Genomic DNA, 25,342 nt, shown 5'->3' with positions numbered 1-25,342 from the left:
ATCATGTCCATGATATTTTTGTAATTTTGGTTGATGACTAGCATCCTTTGTCGCATGTTCTCCATTTCCGTGCTACACTCTGAAATGACATTTCGCACATTCTGCTCCATGACTAGCATCCTTTCCTGCATAATGTCCATTTCCGTGCTGCACTCCATTAGTTGCTGGATAATGATAGAAGCACTTGCACGTGAAAAATGTGCTACTCCATCTTGATCCCCTAAAAAGAAACAAATTGGCATTCAAAATATGTAAATAATTTCCAGCCTATCTGCATATGTTTGGCCCTATTAATATAGGGGTGACACTGACCTGATGGCCTGATAATTTCCACATCCCCAATTTCTTCATCTTCTATCACTCCTCCTTCTTCCACCACCTCCCCATCATCTTCTATCACTCCTCCTTCTTCCACCACCTCCCCATCATCTTCGACTCCTCCTTCATCCATCAATCCACCTTCTTGCAATTCGCCAAATTGTTCTTCCGCCACTTGCCCTTCATCTGATATAAATTCTAAGTCCAAAATAACTTCTTCCTCCTCTCTTCCTTCCTCCTTTCTTCCTTCCTCTTCTCCTTCCACATCCTCTTCTCCTTCCACATCCTCTTCTCCTTCCACATCCTCTTCTCCTTCCACATCCTCTTCTCCTTCCACATCCTCCTCTCTTCCTTCCACAGCCTCCTCCTGCTCAACATGTGGAGGTGTTTGATTTTCCGGGTGTCTGGCCCTCTCTGCCTCCTCCAATTGCTGGCGTCTTCTTTCCCCTATAAGAAATAATAAAAAACAAAAGGTATACTCATCAGCACACAGATATTGGATATCATAAATCGCACACATTGCATAGACGATACATTTATGATGATTTTTGGTTGTTTATTCTTTCAGCAATCCTCCATTTTTGGCGTAGTTCTAGGCCAAGCTCTGATCCTGCCCCTTTTTTGCAAAGAAGTGACACAAATGGATGTCACCCCAAAACATTAATTCTCGTCGACCCTCCAAATAAATATACTTAGATTTTTGAGACACAGGTGCTTTGCATTTCAAGATGTTAAAACATCAGCTTTATTTGCATTTTGGAGAATGAATCTTGTTTGCCTGTCACATTCACTCAATTTAATTTCTGTGATTTTGCTAGTCAACAATGTTGGAAAACCAAGTTTGGGGCCAGTCAGCCATGTCCAGGTGTGTTGTTCCTGGAGTAACGTCACATTTTTGCTAAACAATGTCATATTACGCGTGTTTACTATTTCACAAAATTTGTTTAAGGTTGTTATTTGACATAAACACAATACAGTATCTACACGTGTTCAAAAGTACAAGCAGGCCAAGGAGGCAGATGTGAAAAAATACATGTCAACACATTATTGCAGACATTTCCCCCCCCCCCCTTAAATAATATGGACTTACTTTTACGCAGAATTTTTAGTATCTTCTTCATGTGATGTGGCTCCCTCAATTTTAAATCGGACCAACGCTTCCGTAGTTGCTCCTTTGACCTGGTGACACCAAACATTCTCCTCATTCTCCTTGCCACCTTGTCCATTATGTGTGACTTCCTACGGTTCGGTGTTTTGTAGGGCCCACATTCACCATCATAATCCTTCCTCCTCATGATGTAAACCAACTCCACCATTTCTTCGAACGCCATATTAGTGGCTTTATATCTTTTAGGCCTGGATCGGGACGGTCCAGCCTCTGTCCCTTCACTTGCGCCATGAGAGCTCCGTGCCCGCTCGTGTGACATCGCCATCTTTCCTTCCCACAGAGATTAGGGGCGTGGAAACGAGGAAATGTCCCGTCAGGGGCGGAGATGAGGGCGGGGATTATTGCATATGCGGAGTGTCGCGAATGCCAACAACGTATTGACGTACGTTACGCGGAGAATATTCGCGCGATTCCAGAACCTACACAGTTAACGCCATATTTACTTTTTCAATTGATTAGGGGCATGGCAAAGGTGACGAGGGCGGCGTTTCATACATACGCGGAGTGTATAAAAGGCGCTTGACGTGATTACGTAGGTTACGTGTTAATTCAGCGAGCGGAAGAAACGAGGATTGTGAGAGAGGCAGGTAAGAAATTTAAACATGGGATCAGCAGCGGGCTCTAAAATGTAGAGCAATGGGATGGGGGTTTGGTCTGTTGGTTGCACAGTTTTATTAAGCTATTATGTCTCTTGGATACCAGAATGTGATTTTCATACCCAAATGCTTTTGTAGACATCACAAAATAGAGAGATCAAAAATGCTGTGACTCATTATCAATTATGTAGGGTGTATTCAGATCAGGCCAAGTATTGTTCTGTGTTGGTTGGACAGAGGTCATTAGGAAGTTTCTTTCATGTAATCAATGCTGAGGGGCAGGATATCTACACATGCAATAGTGCCTTGATGAATGCTGTCATTTGTAATAATTGTGTATGGTTGTAGATTTATATTATTTCCTGCAATGTAACCAAAGGGGCGGCATGTATAAAAAAAATGTTATCTAAAACCAACCAATGGGGCAGAGCTGGCCAGCATTTTCTAAACAAGAGACACTGTGTTTGTATTTCTATATAGGTACGACTTTTTAAACAACATATTCTATCAATGTAAATGCTGAGGCTTTTTTTAATTGTGTTTTTGGTTTCTTTTTATTTATTCAATCTAGAAAAAAAAAGAGTAAATCCTAATTTCCCAATGGATCTCCTGCAGAGCCAAGACATTATCCAGCATTTGCTGGATAAATTCAGGGAAATGCCCATCCTGTGGGATTCAAAGCAGGACCATTATCATAACAAGGACGTACGAGCGGCAGCACTTGAACAGCTAGCAGCATACATGAGGACATGGGTGCCAGAATGCAGTGCCAACATGGTGAAGGATAAACTTGCCAACCTCAGGGGCACATATAGGAGAGCGTACAAAGCTCACCAAAAGCAGCTAAGATCTGGAGCAGCAGCAAGACCACCAAAGGAACCCAAGCTGTGGTATTACAACCAGATGTCATTTTTGCGGGATCAACTGGAAGGCAGGGCATCAATGTCAAGTCTGAATCCCAACCTTTCCTCCACGCTACCTCCCAGCGGGACTTCCCCAGATCACCACAGCCCTGCAGAGTCGGATGAAGAGGGCCTGGCTGACAGAGAGGCAGATCTGCGCCTCTACGATGATGAGGTATAGTAGTTTCATAACTAGTTATGTAATAATCTTAATTATTGTTTGATTCTTGACTTGATATTGGTTAATAAAATACAAGCTGGGAAGTAAAAATCTAAAATCGTGGGCAAACAAATAGGTGTCAGGGATGACAACTGCAGGGGTCAGAGGGTGAGTCTGTTTTCAAGTTTAAATTCAAGGCAAAAAATAAGATTCAAGCATGAAAATGTGAGTGAGTATATTCCTAAATATATTACAACATGTCACTTTTTTTTACACAGGAAGAAGAGACCAGCCAGGAGGTGGCAGATCCTCTCCTCACTGTCAGCCAGGACGAAGGGGTCAGTGGCAGCCAGGAGGAGGCCGGGCCCAGTGGCGTTCAGCAGCTCCCCAGGACAAGCACCACCAGCCAGGCTCCTCCCCTTTATATTAGGCCACCAGGCCGTAAGAAGAAATTGGGGGCAGTGGAGGAAGCCAGCCTGAAAATGATTCAGGAGGCGAGTGCCATCATGAGGGCCCCCCTCAACCCCACTGAGGCCTACAGTGCCTCCGTGGCACATGACCTCAATAAAGGCACGGAGGAGCAGAGGCAATTGGCCAAGGGCATCATCAACCAGGCCCTTTGGTGGATGCAGAGGGAGCTGCTGACCCCAGACACTGGGCTATGTGACCCGGCCCGGCTTGCTGAACATCATACTCCTGCTGCCACATCATCCCCACCTGCAAGGGCCCAGGGAAGACCCGCTGGAAGGCAGCCTGGAAGGAAGGTTGCAAGGAAGAGGAGACGTTGATGCCCTGCCTTCCATTTGATCCCCCACAAATGGCATCTTGTTTGGACTACCACAGCTTGGGTTCCTTTGGTTATGTGCTGCTGCTTCAGATTTTATTTTGTGTGCTTCCTGAGGTTGGCTAGTTTATCCTTCACCATGTTTGAAATGCAAGTTTGCATGTATGTTGCTAGCTGTTCAAGTGCTGCCATTCTGTTTTTGATCCTTTTTATAATTTGCTCAAATAAAAGCCTTTTTGTTGATTTGAAAAACGTGCCTATTGTTTGTAATACTGTGGGTATTATTTTAGGCATCAAACATTACAAACAAATAAAATGTTTAATCTAAACTATTCACTAACTCATGTGGGGGGGGGGGGGTCATTTGGTGTGCCAACATGGTAGACAATTTAAACAACCTTCAAAAAAATCATGTTAAATATACAAACAAAAGCTAAATCAAAACTATTTCCTATTAAAATATTCTAAATGGTGACATAACTATAAACACCTAAAGAAAGTGGGAAAGATAACCATTAAACATTAAAAGCAAAAAATTTGAAATGTGGAGGACCACTAAAAATATGATACGTCGGGCCAATAAAAGTTTGCTAAAATCTTACTACATCACAGCTAACAAATGTCACTTTTCAGTATGGAACAACTCAGTTGAAATAACATGAGCTAAATAACTGATTAGTTATAGCAAGAGAAGAATGAATAAAACGACGGCATCAAGCATTGGTTATTGTGTGTTTTGCTTCAGTGTTCTATTGCTAGAATTAATCTTTCTATTGACGAATGTGCCATATCCCAAAGAAACGTCAGTTTTACCTGAACGAGCGCTCCCGTGGCCTCATTTAGTCTGAGCATGCGCGGGGTTTTTGTACGTTGGTTTTGTGTACTCACCACCAAACATGTACGTTCGGACAGGATTTGAGCGGACGGTTTTAAAACAAGTTTGGAAATAAATGTCTGCTGAAAAACGGCCCGGCGGGCAAATGTACGGTGAAATTCTGTACGCTCGTAACTACACACGACCAAACATGTATGCTGAAACTGGTCCGCGGGCCAGTTTCAGCAAACATGTTTGGTCGTGAGTATGGGGCCTAATGGACATCCATATACCAAGGAATGTGAGTTGCAGTCCCTATTATTGGCTTTGGAGATCATTTGCTTTGTATTGCTTATGCACACCTCCCAACTTTCTGAGATGAGAAACAGGGACACCTGTAAATAGAAAGTATGTAGGCAAAGTGCATGCAATTACTGGTGTGCATTTAAAAAAAAAAGAAAGAAATAATTTAGAGATTAGACACATGGATTAGTGTAGTCTTAAGGCCCATTCACGTTGGTACATTGTGGCAATGCACATACTCTATGTATGGTGTGTTGCAGTGTCATTCGCTTTGAATGGCATTCCAATGCGTTGTACAGTAGGGAACAAGGCACTGCAGTACAGAACAATGTACACACCATGCATTTTGGTGCGATGCATTGCCAAATAAGGTCATGTAAGTTTTTTTTACTGTTGCAGTGCGCTGGCAGTCCATTAATAATGAATGGGCTGCCTAATGCAATTCACATTAACAGAATGCTTAACCACTTCAATACCAGGCACTTACGCCCCTTCCTGCCAGGACAATTTTCAGCTTTCAGCTCTGTCACACTTTGAATGACAATTGCGCGATTATGCAACACTGTACCCAAACGAAATTTTTATCATTTTCACAAATAGAGCTTTCTTTTGGTGGTACAGTATTTGATAACCTCTGCGGTTTTCATTTTCTGCTAAACAAACAAAAAAAATATCAACATTTTTGAAAAAAAATGTTTTTTTTTTTAGTTTCTGTCATAACATTTTGTTTTCCCCTTCACTGATGGGCACTGATGAGGCAGCACTAATGGACACTGATAAAGTGGCACTGATGAGGAGGCACTGATATGTAGAATTAATGGACACTGAAAGGTGGCATTGATATGAAGCACTGATGGGCACTGATAGGCAGCATAGATGGGCACTAATAGGCACTGACAGGCGGCACTGATAGGCTGTACTGATTGGCACTGACATGTGGCACTGATAGGCAGCACTGATGATGAAGTACTGACAGGTGTTACTGCTGGGCAGTGATTGGCACTGTGGTGGGCAGAATTGGCAATGTGGTGGTCAGTGATTGGCACTGTGGTGGGCAGGGATTCGCACTGTGGTGGGCACTTGCAGTGCTGGGCACTGGTTTGCAGGTGATTGATACATTTGGGTGGCTGTGCTGATAATCAATGTGCCGATTATCAGCACAGACCCCCCCCCCCTCTGACATGGAGAGGTGCCGATCGGCTCTCCCTGTCAGCGTGAACCGAGAAATGCCATTTACTGGCACTTCCTGGTTCACGCGATGATCAGCTGTGATTGGTCACAGCTGATCACGTGGTAAGAAGCCTCTAAAAGAGGCTTCTTTTCACGACCGGAGACACGGCGTGTCAGACTGACACGCCGCGCTGTGCGCCCCTCGCGGGCGCATGCCGGCATGTGATCCTGCTGGACGTCAATAGACGCCCAGTCAGGATAACAGAACCACTTCCTGTACGTCAATTTGCTATTGACCGGATGGGAAGTGGTTAAAGCGGTAGTAAACCGCAGAAAAAAAAAACTTCAAGATAATAGCACATTATGAAATACTTACCTTAGAACAGTGGTTCTCAACCTGGGGTCGGGACCCCCTCGGGGGTCAAATGATGATTTTCCACGGGTCACCAAATTCTGGACTGTTCCTGAAGCCCACACCGCTTCCAGCTTTTATGTGGCTGCCCAGTAGGGCTGTCCCTGGAGCCTGTGGCCATCCAGCTGGGCTGTTCCTGGAGCCCACGGCCACCCACTCAGACTCTTCACAGTGCCCTATTCAGTTCACGGCATGGCTGGGGTGCACAGATTAGAGATCCGCTGACTGGTGAGGATTGTGAGGTGGGAGGGGCTGAAGGAGACCCTGTCTCCTGATTTCAGCATTGGTGTCACTGCTATGAGACACAACAAACTAGGAGACACACTGGGTAACACTACCTGTGATTATAGTTCCCAGTAAAAGTCCCCACTACAGTTCTCAGATCAGCAGATGACCTTGATCAAAAGCACCTAAGTTGGCTGTTCAGAATTCCCCCCAGCATTGCCACTCATCCCATTTCCCCCCCACCAAGGAGTAAGAGAAGGAATAAAAATAGAGAATACATAGAAGGGAGAGGAAATGAGGGGCAAGAAGAAAGAAAAATGGAGAGAAAGAATTAGAGAAAAAACAAGAAAGATGGCTAGAGAGAGGGATGGGGGGAAAGAAATTAGGATAGCCAAAGATAAAAGGGAAAGAAAGGAGAACAAAGAGAAAGAGTGGTACATCCTAAAATGTACCATATGAGGTTTTAATACTGTACGAGTGGAAGTGCTAAATTTCCGTGGGTTAGGGTCGCAAATTACTTGTCTTGCCTTGGGTGCTGACAACCCACACTACAAAAATAATTTTACTGTTGGGGGTCCCCACAACTTGGGAAATTTTATCAAGGGGTCACGGCACTAAAAGGTTGCGAACCACTGCCTTAGAACAAATCTCCCACAGCACAACTGGTCACTGATGAGGGAGCTGACATGTTCCCTCTGTTTTTTCCGCGATCGCTGGCTCCGCGCTGTGAGTGGCCGGAGCTACGATGAAATCACTCTCGCCTAATCTGATAAAACACCGGCAGCCGAATACAGTCTGGTACAGGAAGATTTCACTGTTTTGATAGCACAGCGGCTAACTAGGACAAAGCTGTTGCCGCCTCAGAGGTGGCCATTTTGTTGGCTAGTATCGGTAGGGAGTGACAATCTCCGCTCATAATATGCACCGGACTGTATTCGGTTGCCGGTGTTGCGTCCAAACAGCGATTCGTCAAAATCTCCAATCACTGATGAATTAAAGAAAACGGAAGTTATGTAGTTGGAGTTTCGAGTTGGCTATTTTGACAGAACACCAGCTCAACCCTGGCTGTACACAACACTACAATAAGAGTCTCCTCCTGTAGCTGTGCCCGGCTGAAAGTTTTCTCCGCTGCCAGACACTTAGGGGTAGATTCACGTAGATCCGCGTATCTTTGCGGCGGCGTAACTTATCCGATTTCCGTTACGCCTCCGCAACTTAGACGGGCAAGTGCTGTATTCTCAAAGCACTTGCTCCGTAAGTTGGGGCGGCGTAGCGCAAATCGGCCGGCGTAAGCCCGCCTAATTCAAATGTGGGACAGGGGGGCGTGTTTTATGTTAATGTTCTGTGACCCGACGTGATTGACGTTTTTCCCAAACGGCGCATGCGCCGTCCGTGGAATTTCCCAGTGTGCATTGCTCCTAATGCGCCGCAAGGACGTCATTGGTTTCAACGTGAACGTAAATGACGTCCAGCCCCATTCACGGACGAGTTATGCAAACGACTTAACTTTTTCAAATTTCGACGCGGGAACGACGGCCATACTTAACATTGGTACGCCGCACTTACGCCACCATATAGCAGGGGTTACTATACGCCGGGAAAAGCCTAACGTAAACGGCGTAACTGTACTGCGTCGGCCGGGTGTATGTTCATGAATTCGCGTATCTAGCTGATTTACATATTTCGACGTGTAAATCAGCGTACACTCCCCTAGCGGCCAGTGTAAATATGCAGTTACAATCCAACGGCGTAAGAGACTTACGCCTGTCGGATCTAAGGGAAATCTATGCGTAACTGATTCTATGAATCAGGCGCATAGATACGATGGCGCAACTCAGAGATACGACGGCGCATCTGGAGATACGCCGTTGTATCTCCACTGAGAATCTGGCCCTTAATCCTTTTCCTTGTAGTGCTGCAGACTGGGCTACAATGTATACTGAAGCATGCTAAAAAAAAATTCTAGTGTGGATATGTGCTAGCTGCGGTTGTAGAATGATGACTATTATTTGCATGCATCCCCTGCCCCAGTGCTGCCAAGCTGCTTTGTAGATAGATTTGTGTTTTTGTTATTCTGACTCCTTTTTTGTATCTTTACAGCAACACCAGATAAAGCAGGAATCATTCACAAAGTCGTTTCTTTTGTTGAGGGAGGAGCAACAGCTTTTACCGCAAAACTAAATGCTAAACTTGAGCATGATGAAAAAATTGACATTAATGATTTTGTGGAATGGGCTGATTCCTTAGGAGACAATCCTGTGATTTTAAAGTCTAAGGTAAGTTTTTTTGTTTTTTTTGTTTTATGTATTTCTCCTTCTTGAATGTCACAGAGGACTTCTACTTGCTCCAAAATAATGCAGCAATTAGTATTATATTATATTGGAAGTCAACATTTTACGTCTCCTATCACTTAGCATATACTTTATGGCAATCTGTTGATTTTTTAACAAAAAGGGTTTGTTAAAGGGGAGTTCCACCCATAAATATAACATTACATCAGTAGTTTTAAAAAAATGTCATTAGTCCTTTACGAAAATTTTTAGATGCCTTCAAAGTGTTGTTGCTAGGCAGAATAGTTAATCTTCCCACTTCCTGCACCTAGGTGCTTAATGCTTCCTAACCTACACCGCACAGACTCCTGGGAATGTAGTGGGTGCAACTTTCCAGGAGTCTGTGCACTCCCCAGTCTCAAAGAATCATGTGACTTGGACAGCACAGGTGCTGAAACCTGGTCTGACACTGCTTGTGCAGCACTGAGCATGTGCGAGGTCTGCAAGGCTGAAATCTAGGAAGTCATACAGTCTGGCTTCATGATGCCCACACTTAAGATGGCCCCAGTCAATTTCTATTTTATAAAGTGTCTAAATGCTGTAACAACCTAACAAAACGGACCTTAGTTTACAGACTAACTTTACTAGAATACATTAAGCTTGTGTATTACAGGGGTATTTATATTTAAAAAGTGAAATTGTGGCCGGAACTCCGCTTTAATAGGTCTATGAGCTCGTCCATGTCACTGCTACCCTTGCTGTTCTTGTTGTTGTTCTTGTTGCACTGTGCATTACATTCTCCTTTCTGTAACTTTTAGGGGCATGTTACTGTACACAATAGTATAGGAACAGAGGTTGTAGTAACGGCAACAACTGGACCCCTCTTCAACCTAACTGCCCCCTTTACTGCCATGTCCTCAACAACACTTAGGGGTGTATTTATAAAAGAAATCCCAGAGCCATCTATCCTGCGAAACTTCATATGCATTTGTTCTGTGCGAATGCAGGCAAAATCAAATGCTACTAGGCTATTGTTGCTCCAGGTCCGATATTCTTCATTCATAAGAAAAATGTGAATCAGAAAAATATCACATTATAGCCAATAGATGGGGCTGAGGATCATAGTCATTATTTTTTTCCTATGATGATCAGCTCCATCTAGTGGCCATAATGCTGTATTCTCTTGATGCATGCTAGGTTTCATGAATGGTGACCTCGAGAGAAAAATATCCTAGTATCATTTCCACAGAATACAGGTATGTGCAGTTTCACAGGACAGGTAGCTTTTGGGGGGCCAGAACAAAGTGCAATGCCTCGTTCCCTTGTACCCCCAGTTCTTAGACAGATTACAAGACCAAGTGCAGGACCTGCGTGGGTAAACCAAACTCTGCACCATCCTCTTGCTTACCATCTAAGCACACCTGACCACATCTCTTGGTGTTATATGTATTAAAACTTTTGGTGTGAGGCGCAAAATAGAGATATAGCAAGAGACGAGTAGTGTACTTATGCCGTGTGCTGGGGTCTTTTATGTGCTTTTTTTCCTACATCAGTTACACTTGGGCTCCCTGACTTCATCAGGTCTAGAACAGCTGCACCTTATGGGCCAGATTCACGTAGAACTGCGGCGGCGTAACGTAGATACGTTACACCGCCGCAAGTTTTCATCGCAAGTGCCTGATTCACAGAGCACTTGCGATGAAAACTACGCCGGCGGCCTCCGGCGCAAGGCGGGCCAATTCAAATGGGCGTGTGCCATTTAAATTAGGCGCGCTCCCGCGCCGGACCTACTGCGCATGCTCAGTTGCGCAATTCCCGTTGTGCTTTGCGCGCCGTGACGTCATTTTTTCGAACGGCAACGCGCGTAGCGTACTTCCGTATTCCCGGACGTGTTACGCAAACGACGTTCATTTTTAAATTTCGACGTGGGAACGACGGCCATACTTTAGACAGCAATACGTTTGCTGACTAAAGTTAGGGCACCTAAAACGACGACTAACTTTGCGACGGGAAACTAGACTAGCGCCGACGTAGCGAACGCGAAAATCCGTCGTGGATCCTCCGAAAACTCCTAATTTGCATACCCGACGCTGGTTTACGACGCGAACTCCCCCCAGCGGCGGCCGCGGTACTGCATCCTAAGATCCGACAGTGTAAAACAATTACACCTGTCGGATCTTATGGTTATCTATGCGTAACTGATTCTATGAATCAGTCGCATAGATAGAAACAGAGATACGACGGCGTATCAGGAGATACGCCGTCGTATCCCTTTTGTGAATCTGGTCCTATGTACTTTAGAGTAACATATATACGGTAAATATATATAATGTTGTAAACTTTTTACATGTAACTGTATGTGTTATTATTTATATTATTGGTGTTTTGTTGTCTACAGATATCCCCAATTTATTCTCTGATCCCACTTGATATGAAAGACTCGTACAACAAGAGTCAACACCTGCAAAAAGCCATTCATGACTACATTGAGGAATACAGCACATGTAAATGCCAGCCATGTAGAAATGGCGGTACCTTGCTTGTGGTAGACGGTGAATGTTGGTGCAAGTGCCCAAACTACTACGAGGGCGTGGCTTGCCAGACATCAAAGTCTCCCCTATATCCATGTAAGTAAATGTAACTAAGTGAATGAGGCATTGGGAGTCAAAGGCACTGTCTATAAATTGGCAGTTGTTTGAAGCAGATCTGTACTGAGAAATAGAAAAAAAAGTGCTAGCATTCAGGTTTTTTGGTAGAAGAGACTTTTGTATGTATTTTCTGCCAAAAAATTGTGAGACCCTGACCTGCATTTGCGGGAGTTGCATCATACTAGGCTGGACTATTGAAGAAGACATTGGCAGTTGGAGAAGCTTTCGAGAGCATGACATTGGTGGCTGTGGTGTGGCGTGGATGCGCAGAGCTTCTATTGCTGGAACATTGAGAAATCAGAGGTAAGATTGGCAGTATACATATAGGTAGGTGCACGCTACTTTCTCCACTGCAGGTGATGCATTTCCCCAGCAGCACTGCAGTAAAAGAAGAAGTCAGGGGGAACACAGTTCCTCTATGGTTTCCTGGGTCAATAGGGGAGCATCCAATTAGATGCTGCCACCCCATGTGACTCTGGCAGCCATCTTGGGTCAGGCAGAGCTGATTTAAGGCCTTGGCTCCCATGGTAGGCACACATTTTTAAACTGGTAGAGTATGGACAGGTCCCCCCGCCTGGTAGGGACAGTACTAGAGGCAGAGAAAGGTTCCTGACAAGGAGGGAAAGTGTAGGGCTTGCAATCTCTTTAGACACCTGCCTTATGGGCACAAGACGGCCAGGTCGCATTCTTCGCCTCTCTATAGACCCTGACAGTCAGATACAATCTGCTCTCTGCTGTTGGAACTGTGAGGCCCCGTACACACGACCGAGTTTCTCGGCAGAATTCAGCCAGAAACTCGATCGGAGCCGTATTCTGCCGAGAAACCCGGTCGTGTGTACACTTTTGGCCGAGGAAGCCGACGAGGAACTCGTCGAGCCAAATAGAGAACAGGTTCTCTATTTCGAGGTCAGTCAATGGGGAAACTTGGCTCACCAAGATCCTCGGCGGCTTCACAAGGAACTCGACGAGCAAAACGATGTGTTTTGCCCGTCGAGTTCCTCGGACGTGTGTATGGGGCCTGAGTGTTGCTGGGTTGGGCTTCCTTCTCACCTTTTGTTCCTTCCTTTCATTGAGTGTTAGTAACCCCAGGTAGAGTTGTCGGCTGCCCAAGCGGTGTACGAGGGCGGCTGCGGGGGCTTCGATCTGAGGTGAGTATTACATAATTAGCTAGTATGCTGTGCATACTAGCTCATTATGCCTTTGTCTTGCAGGTGTTTTTTTGGGGGGAAAAGTGGGTTTACAACCACTTTAAGGTAACGTCTTCACCCCCTTCTAATTCTAGTATTTTTTGCAAATTTTTGTAAATGTTTGTATGTACATTTTTTTAATTTGCGTTCATTTATGTTTGTAGCACCAAATTTAAAAATTACTGTGTACTGAAAATATGATTAAAGGGGCAAATCGCAAAATAAATTATTTTTGAACCGTAAAATTTGTTGTTAAAAATTTTAGTTAACCCATATTCTTTTTTGTCATACCAGAAAAACAAGTGAGTTTGCCACATCCCTGGATATATAACAAGTTTGGATACCCCCAATTGAAATTTTAAATTGGCAAAAACACTAATGGAATGAGTAGAATTGTTTTATTGATACAGATAGAAACCAAAAATGTATCATACGATGATTACTAAAACAAACATGTACATCAGACACAAACACACATAATACAATATCTTACAGTAGAGTACAAGTTACGTGTGAGTAGTTTCTCTCCAGTAACCGAGAACATCCTTTCTGTAGAGAAACTACTCTATACACATACTTTTGTACTCTACTGCAAGATATTGCATTATGTGTGTTTGTGTCTGATGTACAGTGGGGATCGAAAGTTTGGGCACCCCAGGTAAAAAAAATTATTAATGTGCATAACGAAGCCAAGGAAAGATGGAAAAATCTCCAAAAGGCATCTGTGACGGTATCGGTATGATATCCCCGTCAAGCATTCCCTCCTCTCCATACAAGAACATCACAGGATCCCCCACACATGAGTCAAGACTGGATGCTGGAACCCAGTCTTGATTGGGTGAGAGATCGCAGGCCCATGACTGGTTCCAACAATTTAACCAAGCAGGGAGATTTACACTGACATATCCTTCACAATGGCCCCCCTTTTTCTCCCTGCTCCGGCAAACCCGGTTGGACCTTCCCTGGTCCAGTAGGGTTGACGGGTTCAGAGCTTTTAGTCCGAGGTTAACTCCGTTTGGCGTGACTGACCTCCCTTGGCAACTGCTTCAGACTCGGGTATGCCACCGGGTCGTCAGATCACACGCCGGTCAGTCCCCAAGTCTTTGTGCGATCTGCAGAGTCACCAGAAGTCAGTGTGAAGACAGCGAATGGGTCTGTGCGCCGCCATCTAGGTGTCCCGCTATGGGAGGGGGCAGGTTATGGCTCTGAAGTGACAGTCACAGGAGATTCATAAAAAGAAAAAGTTATATTTGTTGAAATGCTGTAGCACTGGTGCTCAGAGTCCGGGGGGGAGGGGACTCAGAGCCCCATAAGGTCAGCCACCCCCTGCTCCCTCCGCAGCCGCCGGTTCTCCTCTTTGAGCTTCTCCAGCTCCATCTCCAGTTCATGGAGCCTGGGGGGGTCAGCCCGCTGTGACCTCAGGTGGTTGTTCTCCTCCTCCATGCGGCTTATGCACTCCTCCAGCTCTATGTATTCACGGATCAGCTCCTGCTTGCTCATGTCCTGCAGGCTTTCCACGTGGTCCTTCATCATCAGGAACTGGGTGGTGGTGTAAGGGGCCACCGGTGGGCCCTTGGCGAACATCTCGGCCCGCATCTGGGGCGCCCGCTGCGATTCCATCTCCTCCAGTTGCTTCTTCTCCTCCCAGGTCCGCTGGTTATATGACTTCCAGGACCTCTTCTTCTTGGAGGGTAGCTGGCGGTGCCTCTTTCTGCCCAGCTCCCTCCAAGGCCCCTCCGGCTCATGGCTGTCGCCCATGACCAGCTGACAATGGTGTTCCCTGTTGTCCGTAATAACAGATTGTACCATGAGGGCTTCGTAAGGGGTGCCCAATGGTTCTTCCTGACCCAGCTCCTGGGGATCCCAAGCCGAGTCTACACAATGGGCTGCTGCTGGTGGGCGGTACCCAGGTTGAGACCAATTTGACCTGGTGTTGTCACTCATGGGGCAATTCTGCTTGAAGTGACCGAGCTGTTTGCACCGGAAGCAGCGTTGTTCGTTGTCCTCCTGGCGTGGATAGCGAGGGCTAGATGTCATCGGTCTGTTAGGCGGTTGGTATCTAGCGGCTGGTGGGTGTGAGGGCGCCGTTGGTCGTGGAGGTTGTACCCGTGGTGTGACCTGGTTTGTCTTGCGAGTATCCGCATATTCATCCGCCAACTTCGCGGCCTCTGGTAGAGTCATGGGCCTGCGATCTCTCACCCAATCTTTGACGTCCGTCTGGATGTGATTGTAAAATTGCTCCAGGAGCATTAGTTGCAAAATGTCCTCTGCGGTGGTGGCCTGGCTGCTGTTAACCCAGTTAGAGGCCGACAGGGACAACTGGCATGCCCACTCCGCGTAAGAGTCTTTCGTGGTTTTGCGTGAGTCCCTGAACTTCTGTCGGTGGGACTCTGGGGTTACTGCATAACGAGCCAGGAGCGCTTCTTTAACCCGGGCGTAGCTATGGATATCCTGATCTGGCACGGTCCGGAAAGCATCAGAAGCTTTGCCTGACAGTTTGCCTGACAATATTGCAACCCACTCTCTTCTAGCTATTCGGTGCAGGTTACATTGTCGCTCAAAGTCTGCCAGGTAGTTATCAATTTCACAGTCCTTTTCATCAAAAGCTTTAAAAGCGCTAAACGGGATCTTCCTTGTGTCTGCTGTGCTGTACTCACTGTTCGGAGAAGGTGCGGCTGCTTGTTGGACTGCTGCCAGTTTTAACTGTAGTTCTGCGTCCCTTATTTGTTTATCCTTCTGTAGCTCTGCGTCTCTTATTTGTTTATCCTCCTGTAGTTCTGCGTCCCTTATTTCTTTAGCCTCCTTCGCTAACAGGTCCATCACTCTCAGCACCACATCTGCCGTTGGGTTCGGGCCGAACCACGCTAGCTTCTCTCTCATTAGCTTGTTGGCTGGCGATTCCTCCTCCTGAATCACTGGTGTCTCCATCTCTTGTACTGCTGGCGTTGCTGCAATCCCGTCCTCCTGGTCTATCTCCATTGATTCTGCTATGATGACCCGCTCGGTTTTGTTGCTAGCAATCCTTCCACGAACTTCCAGTAGTTCTTCCAGTGTCTGCTTGGAATCCGGGTGTAAAGGAGAGTAGAAGGGAAAATCCCACCGCTACCAACCAATTGTGACGGTATCGGTATGATATCCCCGTCAAGCATTCCCTCCTCTCCATACAAGAACATCACAGGATCCCCCACACATGAGTCAAGACTGGATGCTGGAACCAAGACTGATTTATTGGCAGCTTGCTGCTGGTTATAAATACAGTTTTACAAGCTAAATCCTTAATCAAGGAACAATGGGAGCTCCACCCCCTTTTCACCCACTCTGGAGTTCTCATACAGAATATAGCCAGACAATTCGGAGCCGACCTGAGACACATTTTCTTTAAATAATGACATCAGGGAAGTTAATTACAAGGTGTACAGAACACATTAGCTGGGCAGCCTGGCACCGCATAATGAAGCAATCAGAATACATAACATGAGTCACCTCTAATCACAGTAAACAGGTTTAACATCCCTTTGAAATAAGAAACTAGCTGCAGACGGGTCATTAACATGTCAATAGCTTGTAACACATGAATCCATTTTACCTCTAACCCACAATTTAACCAAGCAGGGAGATTTACACTGACATATCCTTCACAGCATCAATTTACAGATTATACATTCTTATAATATGTAAAAAAAAAAGTTAGATTTTATTTCCATCATTTACACTTTCAAAATGACAGAAAACAAAAAAAATGGCGTCTGCAAACGTTTGGGCACCCTGCAGAGTTAATATCTTGTACTGCCCCCTTTGGCAAGTATCACAGCTTGTAAACGCTTTTTGTAGCCAGCCAAGAGTCTTTCAATTCTTGTTTGAGGTATCTTTGCCCATTCTTCCTTACAAAAGTCTTCCAGTTCTTTGAGATGTCTGGGCTGTCTGTCACGCACTGCTCTTTTAAGGTCTATCCATAGATTTTCAATTATGTTGAGGTCAGGAGACTGTGAAGGCCATGGCAAAACCTTCAGTTTACGCCTCTTGATGTAAGCCCCCGTGGATTTTGAGGTGTGTTTAGGATCATTATCCATTTGTAGAAGCCATCCTCTCTTTAACTTCAGCTTTTTTACAGATGGCATCAAGTTACCATCCAAAATTTGCTGAAATTTTATTGAATCCATTTTTCCTTCTACTCGTGAAATGTTCCCTGCGCCACTGGCTACAATACAACCCCCAAAGCATGATTGATCCACCCCAATGCTTAACAGTTGGACAGAGGTTCTTTTCATTAAATTCTGTGCCCTTTCTTCTCCAAACGTACCTTTGCTCATTCCGGCCAAAAAGTTCTATTTTAACCTCATGGGTCCACAGAACTTATTTCCAAAATGCTTCAGGCTTGTCTATATGTTCATTTGCAAAGTTCAAACGCTGATTTTTGTGGTGAGGACGTAGAAGAGGTTTTCTTCTGATGACTCTTCCATGAAGACCATATTTGTACAAGTATCTCTTTATAGTGGAATAGTGTACCACAACTCCAGTGTCTGCCAGATCTTTCTGGAGGGATCGTGCAGTCAAACGTGGGGTTTGAATTGCTTTTCTCACAATCCTGCAAGCTGTTCTGTCAGATATTTTTCTTGGTCTTCCAGATCTTGTTTTAACTTCCACTGTTCCTGATGATTGCCATTTCTTAAAGCGGTTGTATACTCAATATTTTTATTTTTTACACCTGAAAGGCAAAAGGCATAATGAGCTAGTATGCACCGCATACTAGCTCATTATGAAATACTTACCTTGGAACGAGGTGTAGAGAACTAACCTGGTCCACGCCGAGCGAGATGTCATCTTGCCTCAGCGTGTCTTCCGGTATCGCCGCACCAGTAATGTGATTGCCTGGAGCGGCGATGTCGTCACTACCGCGCATGGGAGACTTCATTCCAGCAAGGTCCGGTGGCTGCCGGGCCTTTAGCCGAGGATCCCTGCTGCGCATGCGCCGCTGCAATCAGCGGTGCATTGCAAGGGGAATATCTCCTAAACCGTACAGATTTAGGAGATATTCTTTATACCCACAGGCAAGCCTTATTGTAGGCTTACCTATAGGTAAAAGTGGTAGTAAAGACTACCACTTTAATTACATTGCGAACAGAGGATATTGACATCTGAAAACGCTTTGCTATCTTCTTATAGCCTTCTCCAGCTTTGTGAGCGTCAACTATTTTCAGTTTCAGTTTTAGACAACTGCTTAGAAGAACTCATGGTGCTGATTGTTGGGGCAAGGTCAGATGAGTCTGGGCATTTAAAACCTTTGAGATTGACATGACCTGGTCTTCCCAGACGATGATTGAGAACAATCCATGACACTGGCAGGTCTCAGCTTTGCAAAGAGGGCAGCGCATGCTATAAATTCTGCAGGGTGCCCAAACTTTTGCAGACGCCATTTTTTTGTTTTCTGTCATTTTGAAAGTGTAAATGATGGAAATAAAATCAAACTTTTTTTTACATATTATAAGAATGTCTAAAGCCTCGTACACATGATCAGTCCATCCGATGAGAACGGTCTGATGGACCGTTGTCATAGGTTAACCGATGAAGCTGACTGATGGTCCGTGGTGCCTACACACCATCGGTTAAAAAAACGATCTTGTCAGAACGCGTTGATGTAAAACACAACGACGTGCTGAAAAAAACGAAGTTCAATGCTTCCAAGCATGCGTTGACTTGATTCTGAGCATGCGTGGATTTTTAACCAATGGTTGTGCCTACTAACGATCGTTTTTTTCCCATCGGTTAGGAATCCATAGGTTAAATTTAAAGCAAGTTGGCTTTTTTTTAACCTATGGTTAAATAACCTATGGGGCCCACACACGATCGGTTTGGACCGATGAAAACGGTCAATCAGACCGTTGTCCTCTGGTTAACCTATCGTGTGTATGAGGCCTGATCTGTAATTTGATGCCTTTTGGAGATTTTTCCATCTTTCCTTGGCTTCGTTATGCACATTAATACAAATTTTTACCTGGGGTGCTTAAACTTTCGATCCCCACTGTGTGTGTTTGTTTTAGTAATCATCGTATGATGATTTTTTTGTTTCTATTTGTATCAATAAAATGATTTTACTCATTCTATTAGTATTTTTGCCAATTTAAAATCCCAATTGAGGGTATCCATATTCTTTTTTAACAACTCCTTCTTTCCCTACCCTTATCTTTTTTAAATTCTAGTTTTTGTAGCGTTGATTTCAAGTGCTCAAGTATGGAGGGACTTTGGCATCCTTCTTGTCCTCATACTACATATACAGTATATCTCCACTAGTAACTTCAAATCAGCCGGGAACTTTCAACACTAGTGGCAACCAATGTCAGCATCCACATTGCCTGTCCTCTTCACCAAGCCGGTAGACTGCAATGTACTGCCCCAGCCAGCCTTTCTTTATGGGGCCTAATAAAAAGAAATCTACTTACAGTACATACCTAAATAGAAAACACAAAACATTGTGTGACGTTCAATTCAGAATTTATCCTATTGATCGAATATCATTTTTTTCACAGCCTCTGCAGCCATCGATGGACACTGGAGCTGCTGGAGTGACTCATCTTCCTGTAAAAATGAAGAAAAGACGCAGACGCGTCAGTGCAATAACCCACCCCCACAGAATGGCGGTAAGCCATGTGCTGGAGACAAGGAAAGGAAAATCTTGTGCTGAGCTGAAGAAGAATATCTTATACTATGAAGGCAGCCGAGTCTCTGGTTGAGCGAGTCAATCAAATTGTAAATGTAGTAATTGTGTAACATAACAAGGAAGAAGGAAAGAGAACATGCATATATAACCTTGTACCTGTGTAAGTAATGAACAAACAATAAATATGCATTGAGATACAACTTCTTGTTGTTTCATGGTTTGATAAATACAGAAATAAATCTCAGAATGTTTTGTGTGTTCCTGTTTCGGGCTAGTAGGGAAGGAATGTATAAGATATCGTGGAGGACGCCATTAAAGTCAACCTGTTGCTTTTCCTAGCGCAAGTTCACATCATCAGCTCACAAAAATAGCTCCCAGTTGGTTCAACTCCAGACAAACAGCTTTGGAAAGAATTTACATTTCCTTCTGATTTAATTCCGTCTTTGACCCCATTGGGGAGATTTCCACTTTCTGTTCTTTAGTGCTCCTACGAATAAAAGAGGGAGCAATCACCACCGGGAAAGGAAAGCAGTAGAAACATTATCAAAAGTTCTAACCCTTCCCGACTCTACTAAAATGTGTTTTTCTCTTTGTAAGTGACCCCAAAAAAAAAACTGGTACTAATCCTTCTCTACTCTATCCAAAATGAACATAAAAGCTTTAAAGCCCAATGCCGTGTTTTTATAAACCTTAACCACTTCCAGCCCAGGCTGATTCAGGAATTTTTACATGTAAAAATCATCATGTTTTTGATAGAAAATCACTTAGAACCCCCAGACATTATATATATTTGTTTGTGTTAGCAGTGACCATAGAGAATACAATGGCGGTCGTTGCAATTTGTTATGTCACTCAGTATTTGCGCAGCAAATATTTTAAACAAATTTTTTGGGAAAAAATACAGTTTAATGAATTTTAACCCAATCCTTTTGTAAAATATAAAAGATGAAGTTAGCTCAAGTAAATAGATACCTAACATGTCACATTTTAAAATTGTGCACACTCAAACATCAGTACTTAAAAATCTCCATAGGCTTAAAAATACAGGTTACCAGTTTAGAGTTACAGAGGAGGTCTAGTGCTAGAATTATTGCTCTCACTCTAACGTTTGCGGTGATACCTCACATGTGTGGCACGAATGCCGTTTAAATATGCAGATGCAAGGCATGACAGGTCCTCTTTATGGAGACATCTGGAGTCAATGAGACCCCAGATATCTCCTCTATCACAAAAAGATCACAAAAACAAAACAAACATTGATCTCTACTTTACAGGGGGGAAAAAACTGGCAGTGTTTACATCTGCCAGAGTCGGAAGTGACATCATGACTCCCACAGCCAGCTCTATGGTAATCTAGAGTTACAGCCAAGTCGGTAGTCCATCTTCCATCCTCCCGCATGGGAGATTCTGCAGAGGCACCGAAGTGTGGCGGGAGGGGGGTGTGTCCCCTCCCGCTGCCTGCAAAAGCAATCAAGTGGTTAAATAGTCGTAGGATAGCTTATACAAGTGAGGGAAGAGCCAGCTGAAAACAAAGATATCTGAATGATGCCTGTAGCTTCAGGCATCATTCAGATATAACCACTTCAACCTAAGGACGTCATATGATGTCCTTACGGGCGGGAGGTATAGTTCATTGGAACCATTGTGGTTCAAACAATCTATTTCCTTCACTAACAGATGCAGCGGCTGTCAGCACTACATAAACTGTATGTAGCCTCATTGCCCACTCCCAGGACAAAATCGAGTCAGGCTACTCAGCCAATCACAGGAAGCTTTGTACTTTATGAATGCATACAAAACTTCTTCTGATTGGCTGAGGTGGAGATCAAGATGTCTCTACATAAGTTTTACATGTATATCTGCTGTCTTCAGCTTTCTAGACTCTTTACAAAGTACACATTGTGTTAGAAATGTTTCTTCCTGTTTCAGCAGTGTGAGGGGAGTCTGGGCATACACTGTGTGCGAGCTGATTGGAGGAAAGGCACACGCCCCCCTCCCCCCGCCCTCCACATAGACAAAGGAACAAAGTAACTTGCAGAGCTGTGCTGTGAATAGACAAGCTCTCTGCTTATCTACCTCCAAGTTCCCTCCCTGACACAAATTTCCATCTGCTTTTATCTCCTGTGTCGGAGAGCTTGTCAGAAGTTATCATGGGAAGGGAGTCGCCGCTCCTGGTGGGTCTAATAAGCAATTAGGAACTTCTCAGGAAACCAAGGGTGCTGGCAATGCACTAGGCAAATTGTAGAAATTTCAAAAGGGATGGACAGCCGCACTCCAAAAAAACTTCTTAGGTTGTCTTTATTGGTAAAATCAATAGAAATGCATCACAGAATACAGCCAAAAAATCGGGAAAAGGAGCAGTCTACGCGTTTCACACTGGTTCAGTGTTTAGCCATGACTAAGCACTGAACCAGTGTGAAATGCGTAGGCTGCTCCTTTTCCAGATTTTTTGGCTGTATTCTGTGATGCATTTCTATTGATTTTACCAATAAAGACAACCTAAGAAGTTTTTTTGGAGTGCGGCTGTCCATCCCTTTAGAAATTTCTACAATTTTCAGAAGTTATCATGCTGATAACAGAAGAACGGAGCAGCAGAAAGACACGGGATTCAGAACTTTGGAGAGAGATAAGTAAACACTACAGAAATATGTGCCCAGGACAGATTTCATGAATGGGGTTTACATCCACTTTAATCAATAAGAGGAAGTGTTGTATTCATTAAAAAATGCAGTGTTTTCTGTGAAAAGCTCTGCAGTGCTCAGCCCAATTTGATTCTGTTTTCAGAAATGGGACAGGAAGGTGATGCCGCTAGCTGAGGCTATATACAGTTCATGCAGCGCTGAGAACATGTGTTAGTGAAGGAAATAGTACATTTGGACTAGCTCGGTCCAAAAAAACTATTTAAAATGACCCAAAACATGAATCTAGGCTTTAAAGGTCCTTCACACCAACAATGGTGGTTCAGTTGGCAGATGCAGTCCTAATGCAAGAACAAGGGGCCATATTCTCAAATAATTTACGCCGGCGTATCAGCAGATACGCCAACGTAAGTCCGATCCTATGTTTAAGTGTATTCTCAAACTGAGATACACTTAAACATGCCTAAGATACGACGGCCTGCGCCATTGTATCTTAGGCTGCAATATTTACGCTGACCGCTAGGTGACGGTCAGCGTAGAATATGCAAATGACTAGTCACGCCGATTCTCTAACGTACGCTTGCCCGCCGTAGTGTTTTAACGTAGTTTCCGTAAGCGATACGCGGCGTAAAGATAAACATGCCCCCTAGGTGGCGTACTCAATGTTAAGTATGGCCGTCGATCCCGCGTCGAAATTTGAAAATTTAACGTCGTTTGCGTAAGTCGTCCGTGAATGGCGCTGGACGCCATTTACGTTACAGTCAAAACAAATGACGTCCGTGAGACGTCATTTAGCGCAATGCACGTCGGGTAATTTACCCGACGGAGCATGCGCATTACGATCGGCGTGGGAGCGCGCCTAATTTAAATGATCCACGCCCCCTACCAGGATCATTTGAATTAGGAGGGCTTGCGCCGGTGGACTTTACGTGACGCCGCCGCAAGTTTACAGGTAAGTGGTTTGGGAATCAGGCACTTGCCACTTAAACTTGCGGCGGCGTAACGTAAAGGACATACGTTCCGCCGCCTCAGATCTTTAAGAATATGCCCCAAGGTAATTATGTCCTATGAGTGAAATTCACACCAACACGTTCAGCTGGTGTTTGCTGAAAAAAGAATAAGACATGAAGCATGTATGCACATTCTGACACAATATTGTGCACAATATTGGCGCGGCTTTTTATATTATATATTGCTTGTTTTTTCCAACGTCAGCTGCTGCCTATAGACTGTTTGTGTGAAGCGCGGTTTTTTGTGTTTCCACATTGTGCATCACAATGGGCTACAGCGAATGTTCATAGCATAATGTACAAAAAAAGTTTATCAAGGTGCATTGCACCACAGGAAAAAAAATGCTTGCGCTATGGTATGAACGCGCCTTTATAAAAAAGACAAATAAAATGCCTTCCTGGAGACTTTTACACTCTGCAAGCCATACATGGAAGGTTCAATGGACCGGACTCTAAAACTTGGACAGATTATGAAACCTGGTAAACATCACCTTAGTAAATACAAAGGTAAACATTGCACACAGGCTTTCTGTACTCAATGGTCTGTTTACTGATGGGATCAGCAGTATGGCTATTCCGGTAAATGTTATTATCCAGGCTTTTAACCACTTCCATACCGGGCACTTATACACCTTCCCGCCCAGACCAATTTTTAGCTTTCAGCGCTGTTGCACTTTGAATGACAATTGCGCAGTCATGCTACACTGTACCCAAACAAAATTTTGATCATTTTGTACCCACAAATAGAGCTTTCTTTTGGTGGTATTTGATCACCTCTGGGATATTTATTTTCTACAAAAAAAAAAAAAAAAATGACCGAAAATTTTGAAAAAAATAGTTATTTTTTTGTTTCTGTTATAAAACATTGTAAATAAGTAAGTTTTCTCCTTCACTGATGGGCACTGATGGTACTGCACTGACGGGCACTGATAAGGCGGCACTGATGGGCACCGATGAGGTGGCACTGATGTGGTGGCATTGATGGGCACTAATATGCGGCACTGATGGGCGGCACGGATGGGCACTGATAGGCGGCATGGATGGGCTTGGATAGGCGGCACGGATGGGCACAGATAGGCACAGATAGGTGGCACGGCTGGGCACGGATAGGCGGCACGGATGGGCACGGATAGGCGGCACGGATGGGTACTGATAGGCGGCACGGATGGGCACTGATAGGCGGCACGGATGGGCACTGATAGGTGGCACGGATGGGCATAGATGGGCACTATTGTATGTGTTGTACTAATGGATGCCAATCAGTGCCAAACAATGCCTGCCAATCAGTGATGCCCATTGTGGGCACTGATTGGCATCCATTGCGGCACTGATTGGCATCCATTTTTTGTGTCCTCATCCCTGGTGGTCTAGGGTGGCATACCTTTATTTTTATTTTTTTAATCCCTGGTGGTCTAGTGGGCATCCCTGGTGGTCCAGTGGGCATCCCTGGTGGTCCAGTGGGCATCCTCGGGGGGGCTGTGCTGATAATCAATCAGCACAAACCTCCCCCCTGTCACAGGAGCAGCCGATCGACTCTCCTCTACTCGCGTCTGACAGATGCGAGTGAGGAAAAGCCGATTACCGGCTTTTCCTGTTTACATCGTGATCAGCCGTGATTGGACATGGCTGACACCCTGCAACAACGATCGCCACGATGCGCGCCCCCGGGGGCGCGCAGCGGCTCAGAATCCTGAGGACGTCATAAGACGTCCAGTCAGGATTCTACAACCACTTTGCCAACGTCAATTTGTCATTGGCGGGCGGCAAGTGGTTAAGGACCTTTTGATGAACACTTTTAGTGCCATATCCCGCCTTTCATTCCACTCTTTAGATGGCTGAACCCACTTTACTATATTTTTTTTTAAAGGAACTTGATTTGAAAGCTTAAAGTGGATGTAAACCAACTCTCATCCCTTCTAAACTACTGCCATATTGCTGATCTATAAGGATATAGATGCCTCCTGCATGTGTCCTCACCTGTCAAATGTCTCCCCTCTGTCTGTTATAAAAACTGAAAAACTGCAGATTCTGTGGGTGGATCTGTTGTCTGGAGCTCGGTGGGTGGAGTCGTGATGTCAGTA

At 44.6% G+C, this 25,342-nt stretch overlaps 1 protein-coding gene across 1 annotated transcript in view; it reads left to right on the top strand.

The window, feature by feature from the left end:
* Positions 1 to 19,812, top strand: part of C9 (complement C9) — a 73,352-nt gene extending 53,540 nt beyond the window's left edge. Inside the window, exons 9-11 of the mRNA XM_040338670.1 lie at positions 8,953 to 9,128; positions 11,521 to 11,749; positions 19,482 to 19,812. Of these exons, the coding sequence (XP_040194604.1) occupies positions 8,953 to 9,128; positions 11,521 to 11,749; positions 19,482 to 19,636 (560 nt within the window). The 3' untranslated portion in view covers positions 19,637 to 19,812. The remainder of the gene's footprint in view (positions 1 to 8,952; positions 9,129 to 11,520; positions 11,750 to 19,481) is intronic.
* Positions 19,813 to 25,342: the final 5,530 nt, after the last annotated feature.

This window comes from Rana temporaria, chromosome 1 (genome assembly GCF_905171775.1).
Source record: "Rana temporaria chromosome 1, aRanTem1.1, whole genome shotgun sequence".
In the NCBI taxonomy this organism is placed as follows: domain Eukaryota; kingdom Metazoa; phylum Chordata; class Amphibia; order Anura; family Ranidae; genus Rana; species Rana temporaria.
The sequence above is the reverse complement of the archived record's forward strand: the minus strand, read 5'-3'. Positions and strand labels throughout refer to the sequence as shown.